This window comes from Drosophila mauritiana, chromosome 3L, assembly GCF_004382145.1.
Source record: "Drosophila mauritiana strain mau12 chromosome 3L, ASM438214v1, whole genome shotgun sequence".
In the NCBI taxonomy this organism is placed as follows: Eukaryota; Metazoa; Arthropoda; class Insecta; order Diptera; family Drosophilidae; genus Drosophila; species Drosophila mauritiana.
The window spans coordinates 23,116,306-23,144,259 of record NC_046669.1 but is presented as its reverse complement, the minus strand read 5'-3'; the positions used below and the strand labels follow the sequence as shown (position 1 = coordinate 23,144,259).

The 27,954-nt window shown below is 38.9% G+C and overlaps 1 protein-coding gene across 12 annotated transcripts in view; it reads right to left on the bottom strand.

Moving 5' to 3' along the window:
• The window catches only part of LOC117139879 (cholesterol 7-desaturase), a 34,942-nt gene extending 10,644 nt beyond the window's left edge, over positions 1-24,298 (bottom strand). For 3 of the 12 annotated variants that reach the window (XR_004459382.1, XM_033302538.1, XM_033302537.1), the window contains exons 1-2: positions 23,962-24,176; positions 10,192-10,585 (exon numbers count right to left, since the gene is read on the bottom strand). Coding sequence is in view for 11 of the 12 variants with exons in the window: in XM_033302538.1 (XP_033158429.1) it covers positions 10,192-10,585; positions 23,962-24,108 (541 nt within the window). In the remaining variant the exon portion in view is untranslated. Of the gene's footprint in view, positions 1-10,191; positions 10,586-23,741; positions 23,893-23,961; positions 24,182-24,222 lie in introns of those variants that run through there. The other 9 variants (XM_033302544.1, XM_033302543.1, XM_033302542.1 and 6 more) reach the window with 9 other exon arrangements.
• Positions 24,299-27,954: the final 3,656 nt, after the last annotated feature.

The following is a 27,954-nucleotide window of genomic DNA, read 5'->3' as shown; positions in this document are numbered from 1 at the left end:
ATAATCGCCGATTTGATAATTCCTACTTGTCTGTGAGGGATATGCATATGGCGATGGATGGGCAGACATCATTCCCTACGTGAATGATCTCATATTTTTTTTTTTTTTTTTTTTTACGCACGAGTCCCTCTGCCACACCTCCCAACCGACCGAGGGGCGCTGCCGTGTATCGTACGGCTCGATTCGATAGTGTTTTTTTTTGCGCTCCGAATTTTATTTTTTGTTTGTAAAAACAGCCGAGGTTTTTAAAAAATTTTCTTCTATTATTATATATTTTAAACCTAAATTTTAAAGATTAGTTCGCTTCGCGGGTGATTCTTTGTGATTTGTGCAGTAGTTTAAACAAATAAACTAACTCTTTTGCATTTGTTGTCTTTGTGTTTTGTTAACTCTCCCTTTCGTGCGTTGTTCGCAGTGCTGTTTGGTGTTGTTTTTGTATGCACATAAACTGCACTGTGCACCTATTCATTCTCTCGTTCTCACCCTTTCGCTCTCCCACACAAAATCTAAAATGTCCGAGCGTGCAGACTGCTCTCTTGCGGTTCTTTTAACAGCGCTCTCTTGAAAGTTTTGATCTTGTGTTGTTTACACAGTTGTCTGATGTTAAACAAACATGGAAATAAGAAATGTTATCTGCTTTTATAAAAATTGTTGCCAGGTTATAATACCTGAGCAGCCAAAAATGATTTGTTGGCTATGTGATAGAATGGTGCATACTAAGTGCGCTGACTTTAATGGCCGAACAAGCGATGACCTAGCAAAGGGTAAGGACCTGAATTACTGTTGTGATGCTTGCCTTGTGGTTGCGAACGAAATGAAATCGTTAATGAGCCAAATTAAAGGTGGCTTGAAAGAACTGATCAACAGTTTTGGCGTAGCTAGAGATAGCTTTCGTCGAGCCGATGATCCGCTTTCCGCGCTAAATTCACAGTTTAATGGCCTTAATCTATATGAAGAATCTCCAAAACGCAAAAAGGCCTCTTGGTGGTAGGCTGCCTAAGGCGAACGCCCCGCAACCACGGGCAAATGATCAACAGGACTCCACAACTGATCAGCTGTCAATCGCAGCAAAAACGAAAATGTTGCTTAGGTCGGCAGCTAAAAAAGATTTAAAGCAATCCGAGCAATCGGATCAATCCGCTGTTGAGGGAGCCCACCATAGGATTGCTAAAGATTCCGAATTGACTGCACTGGCTAATCAACCAGTGATTCCACCTGTCCGGATTAGTTTACCACCACAAGGGAACATTGAGTCCGGACTACCGGCACAAGTTGGAACTTCAGAAATACAATCTGCAGGGCCGAAAACCCTCGCGGTGGATCCACTAAAGAAACAAATTCTCGTTTCTCGGCTTTCCCCTGATCAAAGATCATCTGATGTATTGTATATATACAAGACAAAACAAAAGCGGATAATATAAAATTGGAAAATTTAACTTCTCTTACGCTAGGGACATATCATCTTTCAAGATAACTGTCCCTAATGAGCTTTTTTCGACCATATGTTCTGGTGATTTTTGGCCGGATAGTATGGTGGTAAAAGAGTTCGAAGCTAAGATTAAAAATAGGAAAAAGGGGCCCGTGGGAATTAAACTTCCCTCACGTGGCCAGTCCACTGCACTATCCTCCTCTTCATCTTCTTCAAAAAACTAACATCCAATATTACTATTTCCTATCAAAATGCTAGAGGGTTGCGTAGCAAACTAACCAAATTGTATTGTGATAGCCTTCTCTTTGCATTCCATATAATAGTGCTTACAGAGACTTGGTTAAAGCCGGAGATACTTACCTCCAAAGTCTTTCCAGGTATGTACACCATATATAGGTATGACCAAAGGCACTAGAATAACAAGATGCGTAACGGCCATAAATTGGTTTGGCACTATGCAGCCACTTTTTTGGTGACGGCCAAAATTGTACTACTTGTGCTAGAAGGCAATTTTCGGGACGAAATCAATCCTGATCGAATAAATGAATTTACACACATAACATATTTAGAGTTCTGGCCAATTTCGTAGCAATATGATAAAATTGCGCGCTTTTTAAAAATATCAAATTGGAATATAAAAAAACTGAAACTGAAAAACAACTGAATCTAATGTGCATTTTAAATAATAAAAATTGTTCATTTACATACATCATATTAAGTCAAATGACTTAATAAATATACTAAATAATTAAAGCAAATACAAAGGAAATTATTATAATTACTGTAATTTAAAAAATTAAAATAAATTTTGCAAAAAGAAGACATTACATTGAGAAATAAATATTTCATAAAAATAGTACGTAGTAGAAAATAAAAATTTATAAAATAAATAAAAATACGAAAACTGTTAATTGCAAAAGATATATCTGGAGGGAGGCACGAAGTGCGGACACAAGCACTCAACAATCATTGCCTTATTAATTTTTCACACGTCGCAAGCTGATAATAACAAATATTCTACTATAAAATAATTTTTGAAATTTATTTTGTGATATTATGATTCGGATATTACTATTTCTAAGCTATATTTAAATAATAATAACGTTAAGGCAATGCAAAACAAGAATTTTTCGCATGGTGCCAATTGATCAAAAATAATATAGATTTAAAGTCTAAGAACAAACAATAAAGTGGTATACAGACGGATTGTAGGCCCCAGGCTAAAATACCACGAATCAATGGGCAGATACACCAGTATTTTTCAAGCTGAAGTCTGTGCTATTGGACGCTGTGCGGAGTTTAATCTGCAAAGGAACTATCGTGGCAAGGACATTGCTATACTGTCTGATAGTCAAGCAGCCGATTCACTTAAGTGGAACACTTCATGTTCTATATATTTTTTTTCAGTGCGTCCGCCTCCCTTTCCCACAGTTTCCGGCCGCGTTGACGTCAATCAAATTAGTCCCACCCCGGAGGCGGAGCATCGTGGGTCGGCCAAAGTTCACACATCAAATTATGTCAGGGTGGGTTCGGATGTGAACGGCCCCTTCCTGCGGACAGGATAACGTCGTTGCTAACATGCGATTTACGTTTGTAAATGTTTTTCTAATCAGATTTGTGTGCTATCCACGAGGGAGTGCAATTTGTTTTGATGACGCAGGCGCAATCCGGTTAAGTGACATCCGGAAATGAGTCGGGGAACGCGGAGAGTTCGCATAATTACCCCGGGACTTGGATAGCGGATAGCATATGCTGGGCGGAAGATTCCCCGGAAAGTTAGTTAGTTGGGATAGAGCTGTGAGCCAAGCTTCCGTTCACATGACACACATAACTAGCTTGGTCACTGGCCAATTGTGATCGATTGGTTTTAAAGTCCGACCGTAAACTAAAGCAAACAATAATCGCTGGCATTGTAAATGCATAAACCCATATATAAAGTGCCATCGATTTGTTGCCGCGACTCGTAAGTGGGTGAGTTTTCCGCAGACGGGTCGATAGGGATCGTCATGATTTCAGGGCCACTTCTCCGCTCTTCTTCAGCCGGTGCTGGTGGTGATCACTCTTTCTCACCGACCACAATTTTCTAGCTCGGGAATTAATTTTTAAGCCCTTTGCGTTCCGTGGATTTTTATTGCATTTGCGAAGATTTTGCCATTCTAATAGTCAGCAAAGCCAAGATAACATCTAAGCTAGTAAATGATGTGAGGACAGCCCGAGACAAATTAGGAGCTGTCAACAAACTCACAATAAGGTGATTATCAATTCGAAAAATTCGAAACTCTCTTGGTCGATTGTTGGATCTATGTCTTGTAACAAGTCCTGAAAGTGTGTTTCTGTCCAGGGTAGCACCTTTTACTTATCCTAAAGATCCATATCATCCTAATTTCGAGGTGACAATCGACATTGGTAGTAGGTACTGTATAAAAAGTAAAATCAGAGAAGTCAACCAAGCGAATTCACTGTTTTCGCAAGGCAAATTTTCGGCGGATAAACAATTTTATAGCTGGCTTTAATTTGTCGGGAGTAAAGCCTGCAGCATAATGACTGATGCCATTAATATGTTTTATACCGCAATTAAATCAATTTTTGAATCTTGTGTACCTCCTTGGTTTAATAAAGAGTTGACACACCTAAGAAATGTAAAGTCCAGACTCTATACAACATTTAAAAATACCGGTTCTCAGCCCATCCTCTCTAAATATTTAAGCACTCGTTTAAACTTTACCGTGCCTAATGCTAAGTGCTACAGGAATTATTTAAACCTTTGTAAGTTCCATTTCCCACAGGATCCGAACCAGTTTTATAATTTCGTTAACACTAAGCGAAAAACAAGTTCTTACCCTTCCTCGCTATTTTTCCGAACAGCCATACTCTTATGCGGTATCTAAGTCGAATCTAATATTTTGCCCCACTATAAACGAAAGCTCACTGCCTAACGATCTTCAGCGTGTTAAACCGGTCTATTCGGCAGGTCCCGACGGAATCCCTGGCTGTGTGCTCAGATTCTGTGCGGAAGTCTTGTGCAAGCCTTTACTGAAACTGTTTACCTTATCTGTGTCCTTTGTTCTTTGTGATTCGTCTTCATAAAAAAGATAGCAAACTGGATGCAAGCAATTACAAAGGAATCTCTAAATTGTCGGCTATCCCCAAACCTTTTTCAAAATGTTATCACTCCTCATTTGCAGCACCTTTTTAGATCAATCATATCACCGTGTCAGCACGGTTTTATGAAACGCAGATCAACAACCACTAACCTCTTGGAGCTAACTTATTTCGTAATACAGGGTTTCAAAAATAATCTTCAAACAGATGACATCACTACACTGACTTTAGTAAAGCATTTGACTCCGTTAATCATTACCTTCTAGTAAGGAAACTTAATCTATTAGGTTTCCCTGTTGATCTTCTATAAAAAAACTTCTTAGTTTTTGCCTTGCGGCGAGTAAATTGGGATGCAAACCGTATATTACCTCCTTATTCCAGTAGACTACTTTTAAGTAATTCACCTTCCCTAGCTAACCGTAGAACGATGCTTGGATAAGTTCTTATATATAAGCTTATCCGAGGTGAAGTTGAGAGTCCCGACTTGGTTAGTTAGGTTTATCAAATTAGACTTTATCCTATTATTTGTAATCTTCACTCTCTCCCGCTCTAAAAATTACCTTTTGTAATAATAATTAGATCCTAATAACACTAATATTTATTAGAGTTTTTTTACATTAGATTAATTTCCTCGTTTTTGTTCTCTTTTCAATATCGTGTCTATCTTCTCGCGAATCGAGCTGTACGCTACACGGCAGCGTCCCTCGGTCGGTTGGGCGGGAGGTGTGGCCGTAGGACCCATGCAAAAAAAAAAAAAACATTATGCACCAGACCAATACAATTCGTGGTAGAGGCCACTTCAAGCTGAGGAAATCTTCCTCCAATACTCCGATAGTTCTAGAGGATGTATCCAAGGAGGACACTTGAAATTTGATGATGATCCTATCCATAATCATCTGTTGTTTTAATTTGCTGTTCTACTGTCATCATCGTCCTCATGTAGACGATCTGTATTATCCACAATTGCGAGGTTTTACGATCCGTTAGACCTGTTTGGTCCCTTATTCGCACAGTTTAAAATCTTTCTGCCACAGCACTGTAAGAAAAAGATGTCCTTCATTCCAGCCTCCCTGAGGCACAAAACAAGAAGTGGCTCGATATTTTCAGCTGCTTTGGAAGCATATGTCCCGTCGAATTCCCACGTTTTGTGCTGGACTCAGATGCAGATCTTGCAAATCATGGGTTTTGCGATCCTCGAGGCCTACGGTGCGTGTACTTTGCATGAAGTCTCGTGTTGCTCCATTAAAGACAATTACTGTTCCTAAGCTGGAGCATTGTGGTACAGATCTCTTAGCTAGAGTTATGCATGAGGTAACTAACCCGAAAATATTCAATGATCGCTATTCGAGTTTGAACCTTCGATATTCAACGTTTAACGTTTGTGGCTAATAGGATTGTGTCTTTTCAGGAGTTGACAGCTTCCAGCCGACATTCTCTGCAGAGGTGTTCTTCCATCTGAGCTCTACGAGTTGCCGGTCTGTTACCGTCCTTTCTAATCGGGTCGGAGAGAGATTGGGTATCTGCTAGTCTCACTGAGAGGCCGCTTGAGCTTCGTTAAAGCGTCATACCGGCCCTAGGGCTCTTCTTGGTATAATTCTTTCCAAATATTGGCCTATTGGTGAAAAAAGACTGTGACTGTTCCCCGAATAGACGCATATGATGTTTTCGGAATAAACCTCGTCACACCTCGGAACCCATTATGGCGGATCTTCAGAGGGACCGTCTTGACGGATCGCATACCTTTCAGTTCACTGGAGTCGATTTCTGTGAGCCGGAGGCTCGAAACAAGGCCCCGATAAAGTGCTGCGTCCGCGAATTTATCAGCTTTGCAACCTAGACTGGGCATCTATAGTTATTCAAGGACCTCTCCACATCCGTTTTTAATACTAGACTCTTAGTATTACTTTCAGAGAGCCCCGCTGATCTGGATGTTCTTACCCCAGCACATTTCTTGAACGGCGGTCTTCCTGATACCTTCCATGAGCCTGACGTGACAAGTAACAACTACAACCGCGTGGATGCATGCCAACGCGTATCCTAATTTTAGCAAATCATCTGGTCTAAGTGGAAGAAAGAGTATCTAACGTTACTTCAGAAGCCTTTCATGCGGTGAACTCGAAGGCCTGGACTGTCGGTGAACAAGTTGCGTCTGCTGCACCTTAAGGACTCTGCTGAAAGCCTGACCTCTGACCTGACCTGGGCGAAGCATGTCGGGCCACGCAGCCGGCAGCATTAAACGAGACCAAGTGTAATAGTTAAGATTAAAGTAAATCTATCATAGTTTCCTACTTGCTCATTTATTTGCTTATTTATATAAGCAAACATCTTTGTACTGAGCGTTTGGAGAGACAAACTCTCTTAGCTTTGAGCTCAGTCTTCTACATACTCCGCCTGCATACAAACGTTTTCGCTGTCAAATAAAGTTCAATAAACCAAGAATATTATCTGAACAATATCAGAATATTATCTGAACAGCTGACACGTAGCTCCGGAAATGGGCAACAAGCCACCCAACGCTTATACCATACTTATGATAAGTCACATTCCTGCAGCTGATTTTATTGCAAAACGTCGATCTTCGAAAGGCACAACAGACACTCACTTGGCTTGTACTACAGCCCAGTAACGACGTCTATGGTTTACAAATCAATTTCAAGATCAATCCTACCCATTCTAAACGATCACTCTTATCCAAAGTGGTGCGTACTTTTGACCCATTGGGGTTCTTAACGCCCGTGATCGTCATGTCAAAGATCCCCCTAAAAGACTTATGGACCTTCCGCGATCAGCAGAACGAAGACGGTTACCAAGCACATCGAACAGCTCCCTGATATCCAACAAATCCATGTCGCACGCTGGCTTGGTTCTGTACGTACGAGTTCTGGACAATTATCGGCAGCCGACCAAACTCGCTACATGGATCCAGAAGCAGCTGCACGTTCCAAATGATACCCGTCTCTGTATACTACTGGTCGAACACCGTGATGTTGTTATACAGAATACATGGAGATCTTTGCAGGTGACGTCTTGTTCCTACCCAGGAGAATCCTGCGGATTTTGTAACACGCGGAGGAAAAAACTTATCGTTGCACACAAACTTTTTTGTGCGTGAAGCAGCTTTTTTCAACATACATACTTAGAGGCATTCATTTGTCTAGCGAGTAAAGCTATCCATTTAGAGCTGTTTTATCAACCGAATAGGAGCGGTTTAACACATGTACTACCGCGGTACTAATTTCGCCGCTGCGAATAAAACTCTACAACTATGGACCAAGGTATTCCGTCAGGAAGACAATGACGTGGTGATTCCAGAACTCACAAAGGGGCAGATTCAGTAGAACATAAACCCTCCAGGCCATCCGAATTTTGTATGACTTTGGAGGCAATTTGTTAAAGGGTTTTATCTTCATCGTTCCTTTGAAGGAAACCTAATGACATACGAGCATTTATCTACTGTCCTCGTCCAGATAGAAGCATGCCTCAATTACAGACCATTCTGACGTTTAAATGCAGACAAGGATGATCTGCAGGCGATAACACTTGCACACACTCAGCAGCCGGCACTCAGGATAACGTATCTTACGTCAGGTCTGGATAGTATGAAGGTCAGACTGGCGCTCCAGCTTAAAATCACGTCTCAAACGGAGACCGGAAGAAACAAATTTTATGGTCGGTGACATTGTGATTGTCAGAAATGACGAGAAGATTCCTACAGAGTAGAGACTAGGGCGCATCACTGAGTTGCTCCCGGGTTTAGATGGCATTGCTCGGGTAGCGACCATTCAGACTGGTAAAGTCAATAATATTCAATTAATTGTCGCTTACCCATCCCAACTATACTGAAGCTGTTACAGAAAAGAGACGGGTATCTACCCGTTACTAATCTAGTGGAAATGCGAACGCGAAATTTCATAACGTGGATCAACCAACTTCCGCTGCGTCTATGTCTCTGGAATCTGTATACTTAATCTCAACTCGCTAGCTTTTATAGGTCCTGAGATCTCGACGTTCATACGGACAAACGGACGTGGCCAGATCAACTCAGATATTGATCCTGACCAAGAATATATATACTTTATATGGTCGGAAACACTTCACCTTCTGCCTGTTACATACTTTTCAAAGAGTCTAGTTACCCTTTTACTCCACGAGTAACGGGTAGATGGAACGCACTTGGGAGCTTCGTTCGTGGTAATAGAAGCATAGAACTATATGCGATAGAAAAACAGTTAGTGTTAAGAATCTGAGATTTATGCTGTGTTTAAACTGAAACTGGGGTTATCCACTAGTCTGGATTCCAGTACACGTTCCGTCCCCGATTACGTGGATACCTGAATCATGCAGCAGGCTTAAGGAATCCTCGGTGTCTTTATTCGATAATAACATCATCCAAATATACAAGGAAATCTTTGTTTATAAGGTCCTTTCGCACGAAGTTCATGCAACGTTGGAGAGTGGCTGGGACATTTTTTAAACCAAATGGCAGCGTTCTCGTAGTGACCGCGTTTAGTCGAAAATTCAGTTTTTGGTATGGACTTAGGATCCATTTCTATTCTATTCTATTCTACTCTTCTGATGACTCTGTTGTATTATATTTCTTTATGACTTGTGTATTTACGTTACTTATGTGCTTCTTTTTTCGAATTTTTTACTTTAATTTTAATAAGAAATCTAATAAAATTAAATAAATAAATTATTAAATTTAAATCTTCGGTTCAGGGGGAGATTTCAAAGAGTGCCCTGCAAATGCCGTTAGCAACGTCTACTCCGGCATAGGGCACAGTCACTGCGCCACTTTGAGCTTCCAAAACTCGCTAGATTTATATTTATTATAAATTTATAATTATATTATAAAATTAAGAATAAGAATAAGAATATTAATTATATTAAGAATATAATTATATTTATAATTATATTCTCTCGCTGGAAATATAAGATGGCAACTATGCTACAGCAGTTGATTTGTTACAGAACAGATTTGCTATTTGTCGTTTCGTATTCCAGGCACACATCACTGAGATTCTGGGGCTAAGGGCAGTGCAGAGTGGTTCCGTTTCAATGCTTCGTGAACTGTCTGATAAATTCAACGTGCGCTGAATGGAATGGGCTCAACGGAACAAATCGATGTATTATCGCCCAAATACTTGTTTCTGGAACAGCTATGCAGGACGCTGGAGAACATGGAGTAACAGAACATCTAATTTGCGAAGGTCAGCGCTTCTTGCTACAAGTCTCAGACTTTCGACCTTCTGCCTTCTACATGATTTTGGGCACTCAATATTTTATTGAGCTTTTTAAACCTGACCGCAGCTAATTTAAAGAAGCAAAAAGGTTTGCACTTTGATCACATTGCTTCAAGACTGGCAATTGCCCTGCATGCGGATCGAAGCGTAACATGCGTCACATGCGAGACTTAGTCTCACCTTTACCACAAGTAAAGATATTGTGCGTCTAGCCACTGCCACCCAATTAGGGAAGAACGGTTCAGGAACTTTTGTTTCCAGCCGCGGTATTCTCGACTCTGGACCCCAGCTTCACCCGATTCATAAATCCGCTTCACCTCTAATGCCCACAATACGCGCAAAACCGCGCAAGAACAAGCTGTGGCCTAATAATAATAAAAAATACTTATGTTACAATTCAGAACATTGATTACATACCTGATGTGCTATATGGAATATTTATGCATAGTCCGTCTGTACCCCGAAATTTCCATTGATGAAAAGGGCATATTACACAGTCGTCAGCAACGCTTCCACCAATACCCAAGTTAGCTCCTAAGTGAGGGCAATAAGCATCCAGAATAAAAACGATATTTTTCTTTGTACGAAAGATGACTAGATCTTCCCCCAAGCATGATACACAAGTTGCTTCTCCAGCTTTAAGCTGAGACGATTTGAGGATACCATACCAACCATTCGGATAAGGGGGAGGTAGTTCGATGATTTTTTGAATTTTGAATTTTCTTAGTCGATTTATTGTATCTCGTTTAGGATTGTAGCCAACGGCATTTTCTGTTTTCCTTAAAAATGAACATTTTTCGTTGTCCAGATCCTAAAAGTTTTGAAAAGACTAGTCATTTATCAATTCTAAATATTTGTTTGGCCAATACACTGATATACAATAATTATTACGAAAAGTGACTTTTTAAAAGTTTGGATCCATATAAAATATCCAATCCTCTCCGCGTCTACGTCAATTTCATCAGCTTACAGCCATTGAGGCTTGGAAAAGGTATTGTAAGCTGAACGGAAAAGGCTATTCTTGTAAACGAGAACGGATCGGATCAGACAACTATAAATATATATTATCGCTAAACAGGCGGATAGATAAGCGAGTGATCCTGACCAATATTATACTTTTGAGGGTCGCGAGGACTTTCATCTACCTCTTAAAATTTGTTATTAGTTTAATTTGCCCTCTAACTGAACGAAGAATGGTATAAACTTTTTATTCTTAACATAAAAGAAGCTAATATGTTCAACAAAATTCAAAAAAAAAAAGGAAGTATCGGCAAGCAACAGCATAAATATCTTTACAGCAAGTAAATCTTAAACAAGAATGAATGCTATAGTCGAGTTTCGCGACTATCAGATATCCGTCACGCAGCTAGTGTGAATGCGAACGAGAAATTTCATCATTTTTCTGAGATATCGATAGATATTGGAAATTGTTCCAAAGTGTGGGTGTGGACGGTTCGACGGCTTTAAGGCGTTAGAGCGGGCGTGGCAAAACGTTTTTTGGCAAATCGATAGAAATTTACAAGACTAATAAAATTATGAAAAAATATCCAACCATTTTTCAAAATCGTGGGCGTGGTAGTTTTGGGCGGTTTTAGGGCGTGAGCGGGGGTGCGGCAACATGGGTCAACAAACATGCGCTGCGTCTTTATCTCTAGAATCTGTATGCTGAATCTAAGCCTTTATAGTTCCCCAGCTCTCGACGTTCATACGGACAGACACACATGGCTAGATCGCCTCGGCTAGTGATCCTGATCAAGAATACATATACTTTATATAGTCGGAAACGCTTCCTTGAGCCTGTTAAATACTTGTCAACAAATCTAGTAAGCCCTTTTTCTCAACGAGTAACGGGTATAAAAAGTAAGCTGGCTTATAGCGAATAATTTAAGATAAAAAAATGAAAACTATAATTTCTTTTATACTATATTCAAATAATTTTCTGACCTTTCCTATAGCCCGATTTTTTTTAAAATTCAAAATAAAATTGTATGATGTCAAAAATCCGATGTACAATTAATTTTTTAGTAAGCTAGTCAGTTTGCGAACTAGGAGCTATATATTATTTATCTGATTTCGATCAAATTGAAGCCGAAATAAATTATGATCAAAAGTTGTTATATTATTATAAAATATTTAAAATATAGTTCTTAGATAAAATCTAAAAGCTAGACAGATGAGTCAGAGTAGTGGAAGCTCGTTTTAGACTTAAAAGCCCTTAAGTTGTCAAAACTGATGCACAACCACAATTCAAAGTACTATTCAATTACAATCACAGATAGTGATGTATAGTCGACACTGGATCGTCAATAAACATGATGAACTCAATGTTTTTCAATCTTCAAGTTCACGATAAACAAATAATGGTCCGAAGTATGACAGGCGGCTCAAAATTAAATATATTTTCCAGGCAAAAGGATATTTGAGCAAACACATAAATTTCATTCGTTTCAGCATTTAACGATATTCTATTAGGAAAACAGTATTCATTGAAAATAGCTGTTGTATTAATTATTTTAGAAAATTAATAGTTATCAGTGGAAGAATATTTCTTCACAAAGAACTTGAAGCACGTGATGTAAGATTCATGATAAAATTTTGGAGCAATTATACAAGATACTACAGCTGAAATAAACTACGCATTCAAGAATAACATTAACTCAGACCCCACATTTCGATTAGACCATTTAAACATAAAAACATAAAATTATTACAAAATTTTTTAAAGATATCCATTATTCTGATGAAGAAGACCGAACTTTTACAAGCATCAAACGTCACGAAATAAAAACTGTTTATCCTTTTGCCTATTAAACAGAAATTAATAAGAACATTTAGTAAATGCTACAACATGGCATTATATGCTAAAGAGACTCCCACTATGTATTGTTTTTGGCAAACGAAAATGCAGGTTGGACGTAGACTATTGAAACCTAAATGAAATAACTTTAAGCGTTAAATTCCCGATACCGAACATGAATGAAATTTTAGGCAAGTTAGGGATGGCCAATACTTTACAACAATTGGATTAGCGTAAGGCGTGCATCAAATCGAAATGGATCCTAAGTCCATACCAAAAACTGAATTTTCGACTAAACGCGGTCACTACGAGAACGCTGCCATTTGGTTTAAAAAATGTCCCGGCCACTCTCCAACGTTGCATGAACTTCGTGCGAAAGGACCTTATAAACAAAGATTTCCTTGTATATTTGGATGATGTTATTATCGAATAAAGACACCGAGGATTCCTTAAGCCTGCTGCATGATTCAGGTATCCACGTAATCGGGGACGGAACGTGTACTGGAATCCAGACTAGTGGATAACCCCAGTTTCAGTTTAAACACAGCATAAATCTCAGATTCTTAACACTAACTGTTTTTCTATCGCATATAGTTCTATGCTTCTATTACCACGAACGAAGCTCCCAAGTGCGTTCCATCTACCCGTTACTCGTGAGGGTAACTAGACTCTTTGAAAAGTATGTAACAGGCAGAAGGTGAAGTGTTTCCGACCATATAAAGTATATATATTCTTGGTCAGGATCAATATCTGAGTCGATCTGGCCACGTCCGTTTGTCCGTATGAACGTCGAGATCTCAGGACCTATAAAAGCTAGCGAGTTCAGATTAAGTATACAGATTCCAGAGACATAGACGCAGCGGAAGTTGATCCACGTTGCCACACTAACTCTAACGCCTAGAAACCGCCCAAAACTGTCATGCCCACACTTTTGAACAATTTTAAAATGTTGTCCTATTTTATTTACCAATATCTATCGATACCCCAAAAAAATTATGAAATTTCGCGTTCGCATTTCCACTAGATTGGTAACGGGTATCTGATAGTCGGGGAAGTCGGCTATAGTATTCTCCCTTGTTTTGACGCTGTATGTGACAGCAAAGTATACAGAAACCAAAATGCAGGTAGGACGCAACCCCTGTAAATCAAAGGAATATGGCTGTTTGTTTGCCTTGTCACATTAGCCATACATCTGGAATTGGCCACCGATCCCAGCACAGATGTCTTAGGATGTCTTCGACGTTTTATGTCACTTCGAGGACAATGCTTTAAATCTTTTATTGCTTTCATCGTTATCAATGCAGATCAACTGCGTGAGCATCAGTGCTCTACCCTCACGTGCTGTTTCTCTTTCTAGTACTCTTGCACCTACACCTTTGGCTTAGCTTTCCGAGCTTATTAGTTTAACATTTGGTGACATGAACAATATACAGTGCAAAGTATACAAAGCTGTTTAAGCTTTAACTTTAATTTATTCACTGTTGTTGCTAAGTGCGTTGTTGGACAACAATTTGTGTCTGCAATATTCATACAAATTAAAGGCAGTGAACATTGAAAGTAACTCCGTTGGTTACGCCAGATTCCATATACATAGTGACAGCAATGTCTTCTGAAAATTCTGGAAACGGGTGGCATTTTTGAGGCGAATGTAATTTATAATCGAGTGGATCGATTAGCGGACTCCCTATCACAGACCAAAAATCATCCTCTAACCATCCTAAGCAGAGCCTCTGGTGGTCGAGAAGGGGTGGAATAACCTCCATCAGTCAACGCCTAGGAGAACATTGTGGCCTACGAGGGAACCCACTTTCTATAAAGTTGGTGCTCCACGTTCTCCACAACAAAACGGTGCTTAATCTATCGACCAGAAGTAGTTATCTTTGCAGGCTATATGATTGCTGTCTTGTTATGTACAATTGCCTATTTTGTTTTTAGATTTTGTGGTATAATTTGGTTTTTTTGAGGAAAAGTATGAGTTTTTATATGTTATCTGGATTGGGCTTGCTAAGAAGGTCTAGAGGGTTGGTGTTGTTAAATATATCTTGTTTGGCTTGTAGGAGGAGGGATGGGCATGAGTTTAATATGTGGCTTATTGAAATATCACCTTGGCAAAACGGACAAGTTGGTATTGAATTGGGATTTAGGTAGTGTTGGTGGAATATGTTTGTGTGTCCTAGTCGAAGTCGTATTATTTTTATTTGGTCGAGTCTGGTCCAATTTGGGTGAGATTTTTTGAGGTAATCGCATGTGTGTGAGGTGTTCGTGTTAATAGATTGGTACCATTGACTGCAGTTTATTATGTTTTCTTTCTTTTTTGTCGGCTTTAAGCTGTTTTTTTATATCTGTGGTATTTATGTTTGGGGTGGGGATAAGAGGCATATTGCTTGCTGATTTTGCAGCTTGATCGGCTAGTTCATTTCCTTTTATTCCTGCATGGCCAGGAATCCATATTATTTTAATTTTGGTTGCATGTTGCGTTATTAGCGATCGTATTCTGCTGGGGTAAAAGTGGTTATTATTTGTATTTTGGATTGAATCTATTGCTGATAGGGAGTCGGAGCAGATAATAAATTTGCCTCTTTGGTTTTTAATAAGTTCTATTGCTTTTAGGATGGCGATTGTTTCGGAGGTGATGCCGTATTTCAAGATTTATGTTTCCGTTGTAATGGCGAATGTTATTGTGTAATTAATTTTTGAACCGTCAGTGAATATGAAATTATGTGTTTTGAGGTTATTCTTTGTGTGTTCGTATAATTTTCTGTATTGGTCTGGAGATGTTTGTTCTTTCTTATGGATTCTAAGTGACGTGTCTATTAGATTGAGGAGGGTCCATGATGGCCTGTGTTTATGGAGTTTTACTGGTTTGTAGGGTAGATTAAGTTCTAGGCTAAGCTTGATTGTTAGGTCTATTATTGGCGTTATTTCCTTTTAGTTTTTTTATGCTTAACGAACTTATGTGTTGGTGTGTTTTTGGAGAAGATTAGGTTTTGATATAGTTTGGTTATTTTAAGGTCTCGTTTCATTTCTAAAGAGGGAGTATTTGATTCGTAAAGTAAGTTATTTATTGGGGTAGAGCGATAGGCGCCGAGAGCTAGACGGATTGGCTCGATAGGCCTTTTATTATATTGAGCTTATTGTGTAGTTTGGGTAGAAGTAAGTTTTGTTGTTTTGTTTGTTTGTTTGTTTAAGGTCATACCCAGAATTTTTAAGGAAGTAACGGTAGGAATTTGTATGTTATTGCAGCTTATCTTGCATGTGTTTTCTGCATATGTGGAGGTGTTGGTATTTGGATAGGGATAGCGATGCCCCTGAGTAGGAGCACCAATTTTCTATATCGTTAAATTTGTTGTCTAAGCTGAAGTTGTATTTGTGTTTTTGTTGAAATTTATTATAAGAAAGAAGTCGTCGGCGTATGCATTAAATTTAATTTCTTTGTGTAGGGATATGATGGTGGATAATTTATTGAATGCTATGAGGAATAGTATTACGGATATGGGTGAACCTTGGGGGATTCCGTTGAACAGGGGTAATGGGTTTGATGTATGCGGACCGACGCGAACAGTTATTTTCCTGTTACTCATGAAGTTTTTAATGTACTTTATTGTTTTGGGGGATTATGGAGTGCACACCTACTGTATCGAAGGCTCTTAAAAAATCAAGAGTGACGAGGGTGGTGTGCATTTTTGAATCCGTTATGAGATAGTCTACATATCCGAAGTCGATTTTCCTTTTTAAATCCGAATTGGTTGTCGTTAATTAGATTGTTATATGTCACTAGCTACCAGACTCTTTTCGCTATTATTATGCAATTATGTGTGTATTTTTTGATTAGAATAAGGTGTTGGCTGTAGTTGTTTACATATCCTTTTAAATTCCATTGTACTATAGTTAGTGAAATTTGTGAGAAAATTAAAGCTTATAACTTAACTTAAAGGTAGTGTTAACGGTTTAGGTTTTGTGTAGAGTTTAAGGTTATATATGGATTTGCTGTCGCTGTTGTTAGTGTGCTTGTTTTTGTTTAGAGCTTTGGTCTTTAGTTTCGATGCTTTAAGGTTTATGGATAGGTTATTGGACTTATCTTTCGGGAAGATTTTTATTTTTAGGTCTTCTGTGAGTTGTGATGAGTATGGCGTAGATGGTTTTCTGGTAGGTGTCTAGTCGGTATCCATGTCTTTTAGTTTGTCGTAGCTGTGGTGGTGATGGTGTTGGTGTGGTTGGTTGGATAGTAAGGTTGTTTTGGCTGTTTCAGTTGTTGGTGTCTTAGATAAAGTGGATTTTGGTGTTGTGATTGGGTTGTATTTGTGTGAATATTAGGTGACAGAGTGTTTGTTGTCCTCTGGGTTGTGCCGTTTGTAAGTGTTTTGGCATAGGTGTTTTTCGTTTGGAAGCCGTGACGTTCGAAATATATGTGTTGGGCAGTTGACCAAAAAAACTTTTTGTGTGGTTTTAATGGCTGTAAATTCCTGGTTTTTTTGTGCATTTTTCTCCGTCGTTTGTGTGTTTTGTTTCTGAGCAATTGATGCAAGTTTCTACACTTTTGCATATGGGTGTTGGATGACGGAAGCGGAGGCTTCGTTATAATATTATAATTATTAGTCCAGTTTCAACTAAGGTGATTTTGTTGGTGTCAGATTTAGATTCGCCTAATTGGGATTGGTATGTTTTTGAAGTAATTTTGTAAATGTTTGGTGGGTCTGTCATGATTGTTGGTTAAGGGCTTGAGCTCGGGTTAGCGGTATTGTTTTATTTGTTGTTGAGTTTTTTATTTTCTCTTTGTGGTTGATATTTGTTTATCAAGATTTTGCTGATAAGGGTTTTGGGCTTACGCAAAGCGAGGCTTTAAACTGAGTGGCACGACTTATCTCTTCGGAGGTTGAAGTGGTACTGACCCCGCCTATATACTTACCGTGGCGGCAAGTATGCTGCAGCAATAAAAATTTTGCCTGACTCCGTTAACAAATGAATCATGTCATTTTGAAACCCTTCCCCTTTTTGACTTTAATGTAAACTCGACACACTTGATATGACGCTGTGTGCGTCTCTCCACAGTTTCCACAGGTAGCAGGAGCGTCTTTGGATTTTTTAACCTTAGTGGAGGCATGCTTTTGACAGCACTTGACAAAAGTGTACTGCAGTTTGTAATACCTCTTGGTATGTCATCGGTAGCATTGCACCTGGTCATTAAACTTTCTGGGTTCTTCTACAGCGACAACAGCGTGGCCCAGCCAGTTACCTGGAACACCTTCTTCTTAATGGTGGTTGGTTATGATTTTCGTGTTCCTTGGACTAGTTCTTCTCGAAATGAGTACCATATCCGCAATAATTACAAGATATAAGAATATATACTTTATATAGTAGGAAACGCTTCTGTCTACCTTTTATGGTACATACTGGCACTGCGTCGATGCCTCTGGAAGCTGCATGCTTAGTCTCGACATTCTAGCTTTTATAGCCTCTGAGCTCAAGGCGTCCATACGGACGGTCAGGGCCTGTTCGACCTGGCTATTGATCTCGCTAGAGAATACATATACTTTATATAGAATAAAACGTTTCCCTCTGCCTGTTACATAGTTCTCAACACTCTAAAAACTCCCAAAGCTACTGTTGAACCAATGAGCCTTTTCATTGACTTAGAGAAGTGGTGTGACAATTTATAAACAAGGGGAAGTTAATGTTTCAATTAATATTTCAGTTTTATTTCAATATATTTTGCCACACAGGGCCGAAATGTATAAAAAGAACGACGACAGCGCCCGTACCGAACCGATTAAGAGTTAAAGAGCATCACAGCAGTACCGGTGTGATCAACACTTAATTTGTAACTGACTTTGCTATGCAGAAGGCAAATGAGCAAGTTTCACAAAATAAAGATTGAAACAGTTGTGCTCATTCTCATTGAGAGAGAGGAACATAGCACAAAGGGAAATGCAAAATCTATTGCTGCACAGAGTAATGTTTAAGAGTGATAAAATAAAATAACTCAAATTTATGCTGCTGGCTGCGGGCTTCATAGCCAAACCACCACATTTACCACGCCCACATTTTCGAAAAATTGTTGGATATTTTTTCATAATTTTTTTAGTCTTGTAAATTTCTATCGGTTTGTGAAAAAACTTAATGCCATGCCCACGCGAACGCACTAAAACCGCCAAAAACTACCACACCCACATTTTTAAAAAATTGTTGGATACTTTTTCATAAAAAAAAGTCCACTCTAGCGCCTAATAGTCGCCAAGCCGGCCACGCTCACACTTGTGAACAATTCTTAAAATTTTTTCATTTTATTCTCAAATCCCAGGAATAATGATGAAATTTCGCGTTCGCATTTCCAATAGCTGAGTACCGGGCATCTGCTAGTTGGGGAAGTCGACTATAGAATTCTCACTTCTTAGTGTTAGCCTCTTCCAGGCTGTGCATTTTATTGATAGCAATTAAATGTCATTGATAAATACATTTTTATATAAAAAAGATAACTTTTCAGCGGCGAGTAGCAGCCTTGTTTTTGATGCACAAGGACAAGTGATCTCAGAGCGACGTTTGTAGTCGTGAATAGCCATCAACTTTTGTTGACAAGTGCACCGATACCCGGTGGTGAATTCGATACTCTCCGCTAAAACCATTGCTGTGAACTTCTTAGAGCTTATATATACTAGCCTTTAATTTTTTTACACATGGCACTAGCAAGCAAGCAATTATTGTCAAAATTTTTATTGAAGATCAGGATACTGGATAAATTAAACCAACAGCGAGCAACAAAGCTAAAGAAACAGTCCACAATATTGTCAGATCCTACAATCCGGCAAGCACTAAGTCAACCAACATTAACGACGACATACCGATACACTCACGACCCGCAGATGTTCTTCTACCAAACGTTGAACTATAGACAATCAATCCGTTCAATGGCTTATAGATGGCATCATCGAAACATTCGATTAGAATACAGCAGTCCAATTGTTTTGGTCACACAACGTGACGGATCTCATCGCTTGTGTATCGACTAAAGGCGAATAAATAAAGTCATAATCACAGATAACTTTTCTCTACCTTTAATCGAGGACCAACTCAAAAGACTACATAATGCAAAGATTTTCGGTTCCATAGACTTAAAGAACGGATTCATCAACGTAAAAATTGAGGAAGAAAGCCGTAAAAATACATCGTTCTTCAGTAACAACGGACAATTTCAGTTTCTGCGAGTATGAGAATGGGCTCATAAGTAACATAAAGCAGTGTCATTTCTTGAATACTAAAATCGAGTATTTAGGCTACATAAGAGAATCAACGAATAAGACCGGCTCCAGCGAAAACGCAAGCTGGGACTCCATTTCCTTGCCTTAGTAGGATGTTTCCGAAAATGTATTCCAAAAATTTCAAAAATAGACATAACAAAAAAGATGCGAATCACCGAATATAGGTGATTCGGAGACGACTGCTTTCAACCATCTTAAAATGGTGAATCCACGAAAACCTCTCTTAAAACAAACAACAACAAAAAGACTTCCGAAGCCGAAGGAAAGTTTATAAGTTATTTGCTGTGGTGGAAGCATTAAAGAAGCATTAAAAAGCTTACGCTTTAAACTCATTAAAGACTGTAATGCTTTAGCTAAAACTATCCAGAAGAAGGACTTGTGTCGTCACGCTGATAATGAGCTAATGATGATCACGGAGAACACCCTTCACAGTAAAATGTAGTATACCCAGGCTCAAGGCGACCAGCTGAAAGAAATAATCGATATTCTATTGGAAAAGACAACACAACGATTTTTTTCATCAGCAAGGTCTTTGCGCAAACTTCTCAAAGACAGCGAATATATAGTTGTACCTACGACCACTTTTCAGTCAAGAACAATAACTTGAACTTGAAAGAGAAGATATATAAATGTATAAACTGCTGTATACCATTTAATGTAAGCAACCGTAAGCAGGAAAAACGTACCATATAGATTTTTTTACCTTTAAAGCTAACGCACAAGCAGTATACGCACATATTAGCAGTAATCGACAGTTTCACCAAATTCTGCTGGCTCTATCCGGCCAAATAAACATCAGCAAAAGATGCAGTGGCAAGACTTCAAGAGCAAAGCAATCCGAGTAACATAATACAGGGTGCGGCAGCACCTAATAATATATAATATATATATGCTACATTGTAGTGACGAAGGAATCAAACATCACCTCATTACGACGGGCTCCGCGAACTAATGGCCAGGTTGAGAGGATGAACTTCAGTCCTTCAAAACGTTCAATTGACGCCCTACGACAATGGTATAAGTTCGTCAGTAACGTACAGCAAGGCATCAACTCAACGTTCGTTAGAAGCACTAAGACGACACCATTCGAGCTATTAACGGTCACGAAGATGCGCCTTAAATCCGATGAAATGATTGAGGATATGCTAGAGGATAAAATAATTCAAGATTTCAACGACGAGCGCGAACAACTTAGAATCCAAGCAAAGAAGCATGTTCTCGAGATTTAAAACGATAACAAAAAGTGATACAATCTACTACGAAGACCAGCCTCAAACCAAGTCGACGACATAGTTGCTATTAAAAGAACTCAGCTTGGTTCAGGCTTTAAAATTAAGCCGAAGTATTGTGGACCATACCACATTGAAAAGGTTAAATCAAAAGATTTAAGTTATGACGTTTCAAAAGATTCCGTATTTAGTGAGGCAGACGAGCACTTCCGCTGAATTTTTAAAATCATGGATGCCTCATAAAATCGACGCATTCGACGCGAATGCTGTGTGGGACGTCCCATTTGTGGGAAAGATCTGGCAACCCAGAATGACTGGATAACCCATCTATTCTAACGACGACGAAGAGATGCTAACGACGTGGCAAGCCTGGAGAAGTCGAGGGAGAATGATTTCGGGAGTGGAAGTAGGCGTGCGAGGAAGAAGTTCATACGACGAGAAAGTATAGACGTGCCGTCAAACGACGCTCGCGGCAAAAACTCTTAGACAATAGCTAATTAAACATATAACATAAATAAATATAATAATAATAACTCAGTGGTTGTGTGAACTTATTTAAAGGGTAATCACAACCACACTAATACAAAAATCAAAAAATATGAAAACATTCTTAAGAAGAGGGGGCGTGGCAGTTTTGGGCGGGTTGTTGTCGTTAGAGTGGCGACATTTGAAAAAAATTGCACTGCGTCGATGTCTCTGGAAGCTGCATACTTAGTCTCGACATTCTAGCTTTTACAGTTCTTGAGATCGCACTCCAGTGTCATACTCCTCAGTGAATCTAAACGAAGTCGTTACTATGGCCCCTGGCCTCCCATGTTTGAGGACAACCGCTATTCAAGCCTTAGCGTCAGCCCCAAAACCAAGAAAAAACGTCCATACGTCAAGTTCCCGCTGCAGTGTTCTGAACTCCCCGAAACCTCCCAACAACACCCGAAATTCTTAATTATTTCCTCCAAAAACTCAGTAAAATCTATCACTGATTTTTCATGCTTCGCACTGCACCGTGTTCTGAAGATCGTTACTAATATGATAATCTCTATTTCGACTCTTCGCGAACGCCAGTTATTATTGTTGGCTTAAATCATGAAAATCGGTGAGAAATTTCTAAAGATCACGCATTTGCCTGGCATATGGGACGGATATCAAACGTTTAGCAGGCGTGCCCACCACGCCTATAAAATTTCTTAACTCGGACTCAGGCCTCCTGTTGCCGTTGCCACGGTATTGTCAGAGAGGTTGGCCATGCATGGTCAAACTATTCCAAGGACTGCAATTTGCCAGCCGAGTATATACAGCAAAAACTCCTTTATCAGGCTAGAAACTATCAAACGGTTTCTCTATCTGCTTCAGCAAAACTGTGGAACCAGAACTTCACAAAAACAACCTAAATCTGCATTGGCTAATGCTTAAGAAAAAAGCTCAGGAGGGAATAGAATATCCTACCCAATGTTTAGACAAATGCCAAGGTCCTTCAAACAAAAACTTCTAATCATTTATAAAAAATGCTCAACTCTGTCTCCTCCATTGTTATTCCCATAACCAAGCCAAATTAAGAGCTTGATGAAATAAATAGTCTCCGTCCGATTTGAAACCTAAAAAAAGCAAGAAAGAATGGTATAGTCGAGTTCCCTAGTCTGAATGCAAGCGCGAAATTTCATAATTTTTCTGGGATATCGATAGATACTGGGGAATAAAATTATGCAAAATTTAAGAATTGATCAAAAGTGTGGACGTGGCAGTTTTTGGCGTTTTAAGGACGTTCAAGTGGGCATGGCTAAAAGTTTTTTGGCAAATCGATATAAAATTACAAGACTAATAAAAATGTTAAAAAACATCAACAAATTTTTCACAAATGTGGTCGTGGCCATTTTGTGCGGTTTGTGGAATGAATCCCCACCTTCTAGCTTTTATAGTTCCTGCGATTGCGACGTTCATACGGACAGACTTACACGGCTAGATCGACTCGGCTATTGATCCTGATCAAGAATGTATATACTTTTTAGTAGTATAGTCGGAAACGCTTCTTTCTGCCGGTTACATACTTTTCACCGAATCTAGTATACCCTTTTACTTCACGACGAACGGGAATAAAGAAGGCGTAACTGTTAGAGGAAAATTTGCAAACATTTTGGAAGACTTGGATTCGTGGGGAGCCTTTTCAGTTGCTTCCCTTTCTTCAGATAAATGTTGCCGTAAGCAACAATGTACATTTACTCACATTTTGTATAATTGCTATATAAGAATAATTGTATTAAAAGCGTAGACCACTTAAAAATTCTGGTTATAAAGGTAAAATTTAAATACCATTGCAATAATCTTAAGAAACACCTGGAATCTCGCCTCAATATTATTCAATTTCTAAGTTCAATGTACTCCTGTATGCACACCAATTTTGGTCGGTTTGTAGGCGTTAGAGTGGGCGTGGCAAAAAGTTTTTTGGCAGATCGATAGTAAAAAAATATCACAATATATTCCAAATGTGCGAGCGTGGCAGCTTTGTGCCAACCAACTTGCGCTGCGTTTTTGTGCCTAGAATCTGCATGCTTAATCTTAACCTAGCTTTTATAGTTCCTGAGATCTCGACGTTCATACGGACAGACGGACAGGGGGGCAGTCGGTTTTCTTATTTGCCTTCTCAGACGATAATAGCATCTTTTTGATGTGTCCACCCGAGTGACAAAAACTTACCATATATGTACATGGAAAACAATAATGAACTAGGTTTATACCTGATAAACAAATAGCTTTTAAGCTTGTCAAATGTTTATTAAAAACATTCGGGATATTGATCTGCATTTCAATATCTAGAGAGTTTCGCTAAATTCTTCTGACAGAGATCCTGAAAATCATTATTATATACTTCTGATATACTTCTCTACTTCTCTATTTTACAAACTGTAATACGCACCTTTTTCCATACGAGTGGAACAAAAAATATCCAGTAAATACGTATGAGAGTCACAGCTAAAGTCCACAGATAAATAACAAAATCATTACTGATCAATTTCCAATTATTCTTTAGCAATAACATCCAAAATAAACTGTAGCTCGCCATATTATTAATAAGTATAAGTATCAACAATAAAAGTAACTTTTCAGCAGAAGTACAAGCAGAAGAAGAAGAACAATATTCGGAGTCCAGCCGATACATATGTACATATGTATGTACCCAATAAAAAAGTTGTTGAATTCCTCATTGTCTGAGAATTCATCTACAACGTACATTTCATTGACTGAGGACTGTGTTAAAATTGTTGTAGGAATTACAATTTCAGTAAAACAACAATTAAAATTCATCGATTTCGTTAGGGTGGACCTTAGCTGAGCAATAAAGCTATTTAATATTTTACCGGCATAAGCGAAGGGAGTGTTTTAATTGGTCATTAGGGTTACTTCTTAAAGATGTACTATGTTAATCTTTATCTACAGTGTATTAAAAGCATTGTCTAGCGAGGTGTGTATTATTTGTGTATATATTAAACTAAAAACAAGGAGAAAAATATGTATTTGACGATAAAATATAAAATGTGTATATTACTTGCATATATTCATATTTCTTTATAATCCATAATATAGCACCTTTTGTATAAATAATAGACAGTTTTGACGTTATGGGTTGCAAAAAGTCTTTCCATTGACATTTACAAGTCTAATAAAAAAAATAAAATATATTATAATTTTTTTTGCGCTGCGCTTATGTCTCTGAAATCTGCATGCTTAATTTCAGCTTTCCTGATTTATAGTTTTCGAAATCTCGGCGATAAGGCTAGAGCGACATATTATACTTATCATATACGATTTATCTTATGTTAATCTTAGTAGTTTCGATTGTTCCTATGGTAGAGTGTAACCTATAAGTGATCTGAATTACTTATTTTTTATATGTAAATACATGTATAATATATTCTGACAATCGCACTAGCTTAGGAACTGGTGGTAATTTAGGAACTTGTAACGAACAACGTTAGTGTATCTTGGTGCATCGCACGCTTTAACTTCTCGGTTGCGCTCGTCGCTAGGTGTGGGTTATAGTTGCGACTAGATTGTCCTAAACATTATTACCCTATTTTAATTTAGCGTGCTGCGACAAACAAACATCACGGATACACAAGGACATGAATTGCGACTTAGTGACAAACGGACAAAAAACGAATCAAACACAAAACTCCCATATTGGACACACACACAAATAAATGTGACCACGGTCGTTCCTTCCCTGCTTTCCAACGACCCCTTTATCCATTTCACCGAAACTGCTTCAGCCGGAGTTCAACTAAAAGAAATCTATTCAGAATGCATTATAATTTATTCTCTTAAAACTGACATAAAATAAATATTAATTTTGGAAAATAAAATCAAACACTTGCTTTGTGCACTTAGTAATCGGCGGTGTTCCCTATTGCTTTTGCAAATCAAAATATAACTGCATTTCTGCTTGAAAACAATATGAATGCGCCTACGAATTGTAAACAATCGCCACTGCTGATCGAATTCGGATGCGCTATCAGGCGCGATTAAAGCTGCAGCTGAGGGCTGCTCATCTGCTTCGGTCGAAACGAAAGCAGGGAGAAAAGACATATACTGATTAGCTGCGGATCTCTCTTTCCTCTAGTTTGCGCGAAACATTCGGTTCGGTCGGTTCTAAATTTCCTATGCAAGGCGGTTCGTTGCCTTTCTGCACCGAATGTTTAGATGTTTTTTTTTTTTGTTTTAGCAGTTTTTTTACTCACTTTGAAGCTGCGGCATCCATCGATGTAAACGCTTCCAACGTGCTGCGGCTGTTAAAAGAAAGATTTAAACGCCCAAAAGTGACCTGCCGCGTGTTTCAATAACAAGATTGGATGCCGGAACGGTTTCCTACGCCAAATTCTCTTTAATGGTGCTTTAAAGGACCGATTTCTTTCGAGTGGCCTTGTTCATAAAGCTCTGTCCACCTTTCGCACTCCACGTCCCTCTGCTATCAAGAAAATCTGATCAGCCTAAAACGACGACGAGCCTAAAACACCAACCAACAACTTTTACCCTCTGCTAGCCACTCTGCCGCCAGTGACGAAGAAGAGTGTTCGCTGTTTTGGGTGGAAGCCAGCGTATGAAATCTCACATCCTGGCGCAATAATAAAAGCCACTATTATTATTAAGTGGGTTTGTAGGTGTACTGCGACCCAGTCTGATCTATTATACTACCCCTTCATTACTCAAAGATCCCCCTGAAGTCCAATGCACTGTATAAATGCCATAATTTTATTGGGGTTCAGGGCTGATATTGTTTCTCGTGTGACTACATATTTGCCCAGGACTCTGTTCCTCTTGATGGCAAGCGCCATGCAATCACATATAATATGTGCAGAGTTCTCCTTCCCATGCAGCAGAATCGACAGAGTTCACTGTCTGCAATACCAATTTTGTGCAAATGGCTGTGAAGCCGGCAATGCCCCGTAAGAAGGCCACTCAAAATGCGCACGGTGTTTTTCCCGTGTGTCATTAAGGTCTTGAACTTCTTATGGCTATATTCACAGAGGAGAATCTTAGACTGCCTAAGTCCTGGTAGGTGTTCCCAGAAGGACAGACTTTTTTTCTTCCTCTAGTGACTTCAGTAACACCAACAACACCACAGAAGGATTCGGGCCCTATTAGTGGGTTCTCTGCCCCTTTGTGGTTGTGTCCCGGGACCCACCTTATTGTGAGTTTGTTGACAGCTCCTAGTTTGTCTAGGGCGGTCCTCACTTCATTTACTAGCTTAGATGTCATCTTAGCTATGCTGAGCGCCTTTATGGCTGCTTGACTATCAGACAGTATAGCAATGTCCTTGCCACGATAGTTCCCTTGCAGATTAAACTCCGCACAGCGTCCAATAGCATAGACTTCACCTTAAAAAAGGCTGGTGTATCTGCCCATTGATTCATGGTAAAGAAAGAGCGGAGAGCGCTAAACCAAACAGCTCTTTTCTACGCATACAGTGATAGCAGACAACTGTATGTGTGCACACGTATGCTCATGCATTGTAAATTTAAAAATGCCCTTCACCTTAGGAGTTCGTTGACTTAAAATCTATATTATTTTTTATCAATTGGCACCATACGAAAAATTCTTGTTTTGCATTGCCTTAATGTTATTATTATTTAAATAAAGCTTAGAAATAGTAATAGCCGAGGGTATGTACATCACAAAATAAATTTCGAAAATTACTTTATATTAGAATACTTGTCATTAGGGTATTCAGCTTGCGACGTGAGAAAAAATAATAAGGCAGTGATTGTTGAGTGCTTGTGTCAGCACTTCGTGCCTCCAGATATGACTTTTGCAATAAACAGTTTTCATATTTTTATTTATTTTATTAATTTTTATTTTCTACTACTTATTATTTTTATAAAATATTTATTTCTCAATGTAATGTCTTCTTTTTGGAAAATTTATGTTTCAAATTACAATAGTTATAATAATTTCCTTTGTATTTGCTTTAATTATTTAGTATACTCATTTGATTTAATATGATGTATGTAAATGAACTACCTTCTAGCACAACACGCACACATATTCGCGTTCTCGTCTCTTGTTTTTACTCACACAAGCAAGCAAATTCTATTTTTAGATTTCTTACGCTCTCAGCGTAAGCGAGCGGAAAGAGAGCAAATTTGGCCTTCACCAAAAAAGTGGCTGCATAGTGAAAAACCAATGTATGGCCGTTACGCATCTTGTTATTCTAGTGTCTTTGCTCCAGCCCACTTCCCTCGTCGGTGAGGGATCCGTCTATATACCACTTTATTGTTTGTGGTTTCATAGGGTGTACTTTCCCCAGGGTTGTCCAACTGTTTTTATTAATCAGATGAGTGCTGAAGTTCTGAGCGAACCTGTGCTCAGCTGGCATCTCATCCCTTGGTTGCATCAGCAAAGGAATATCCCA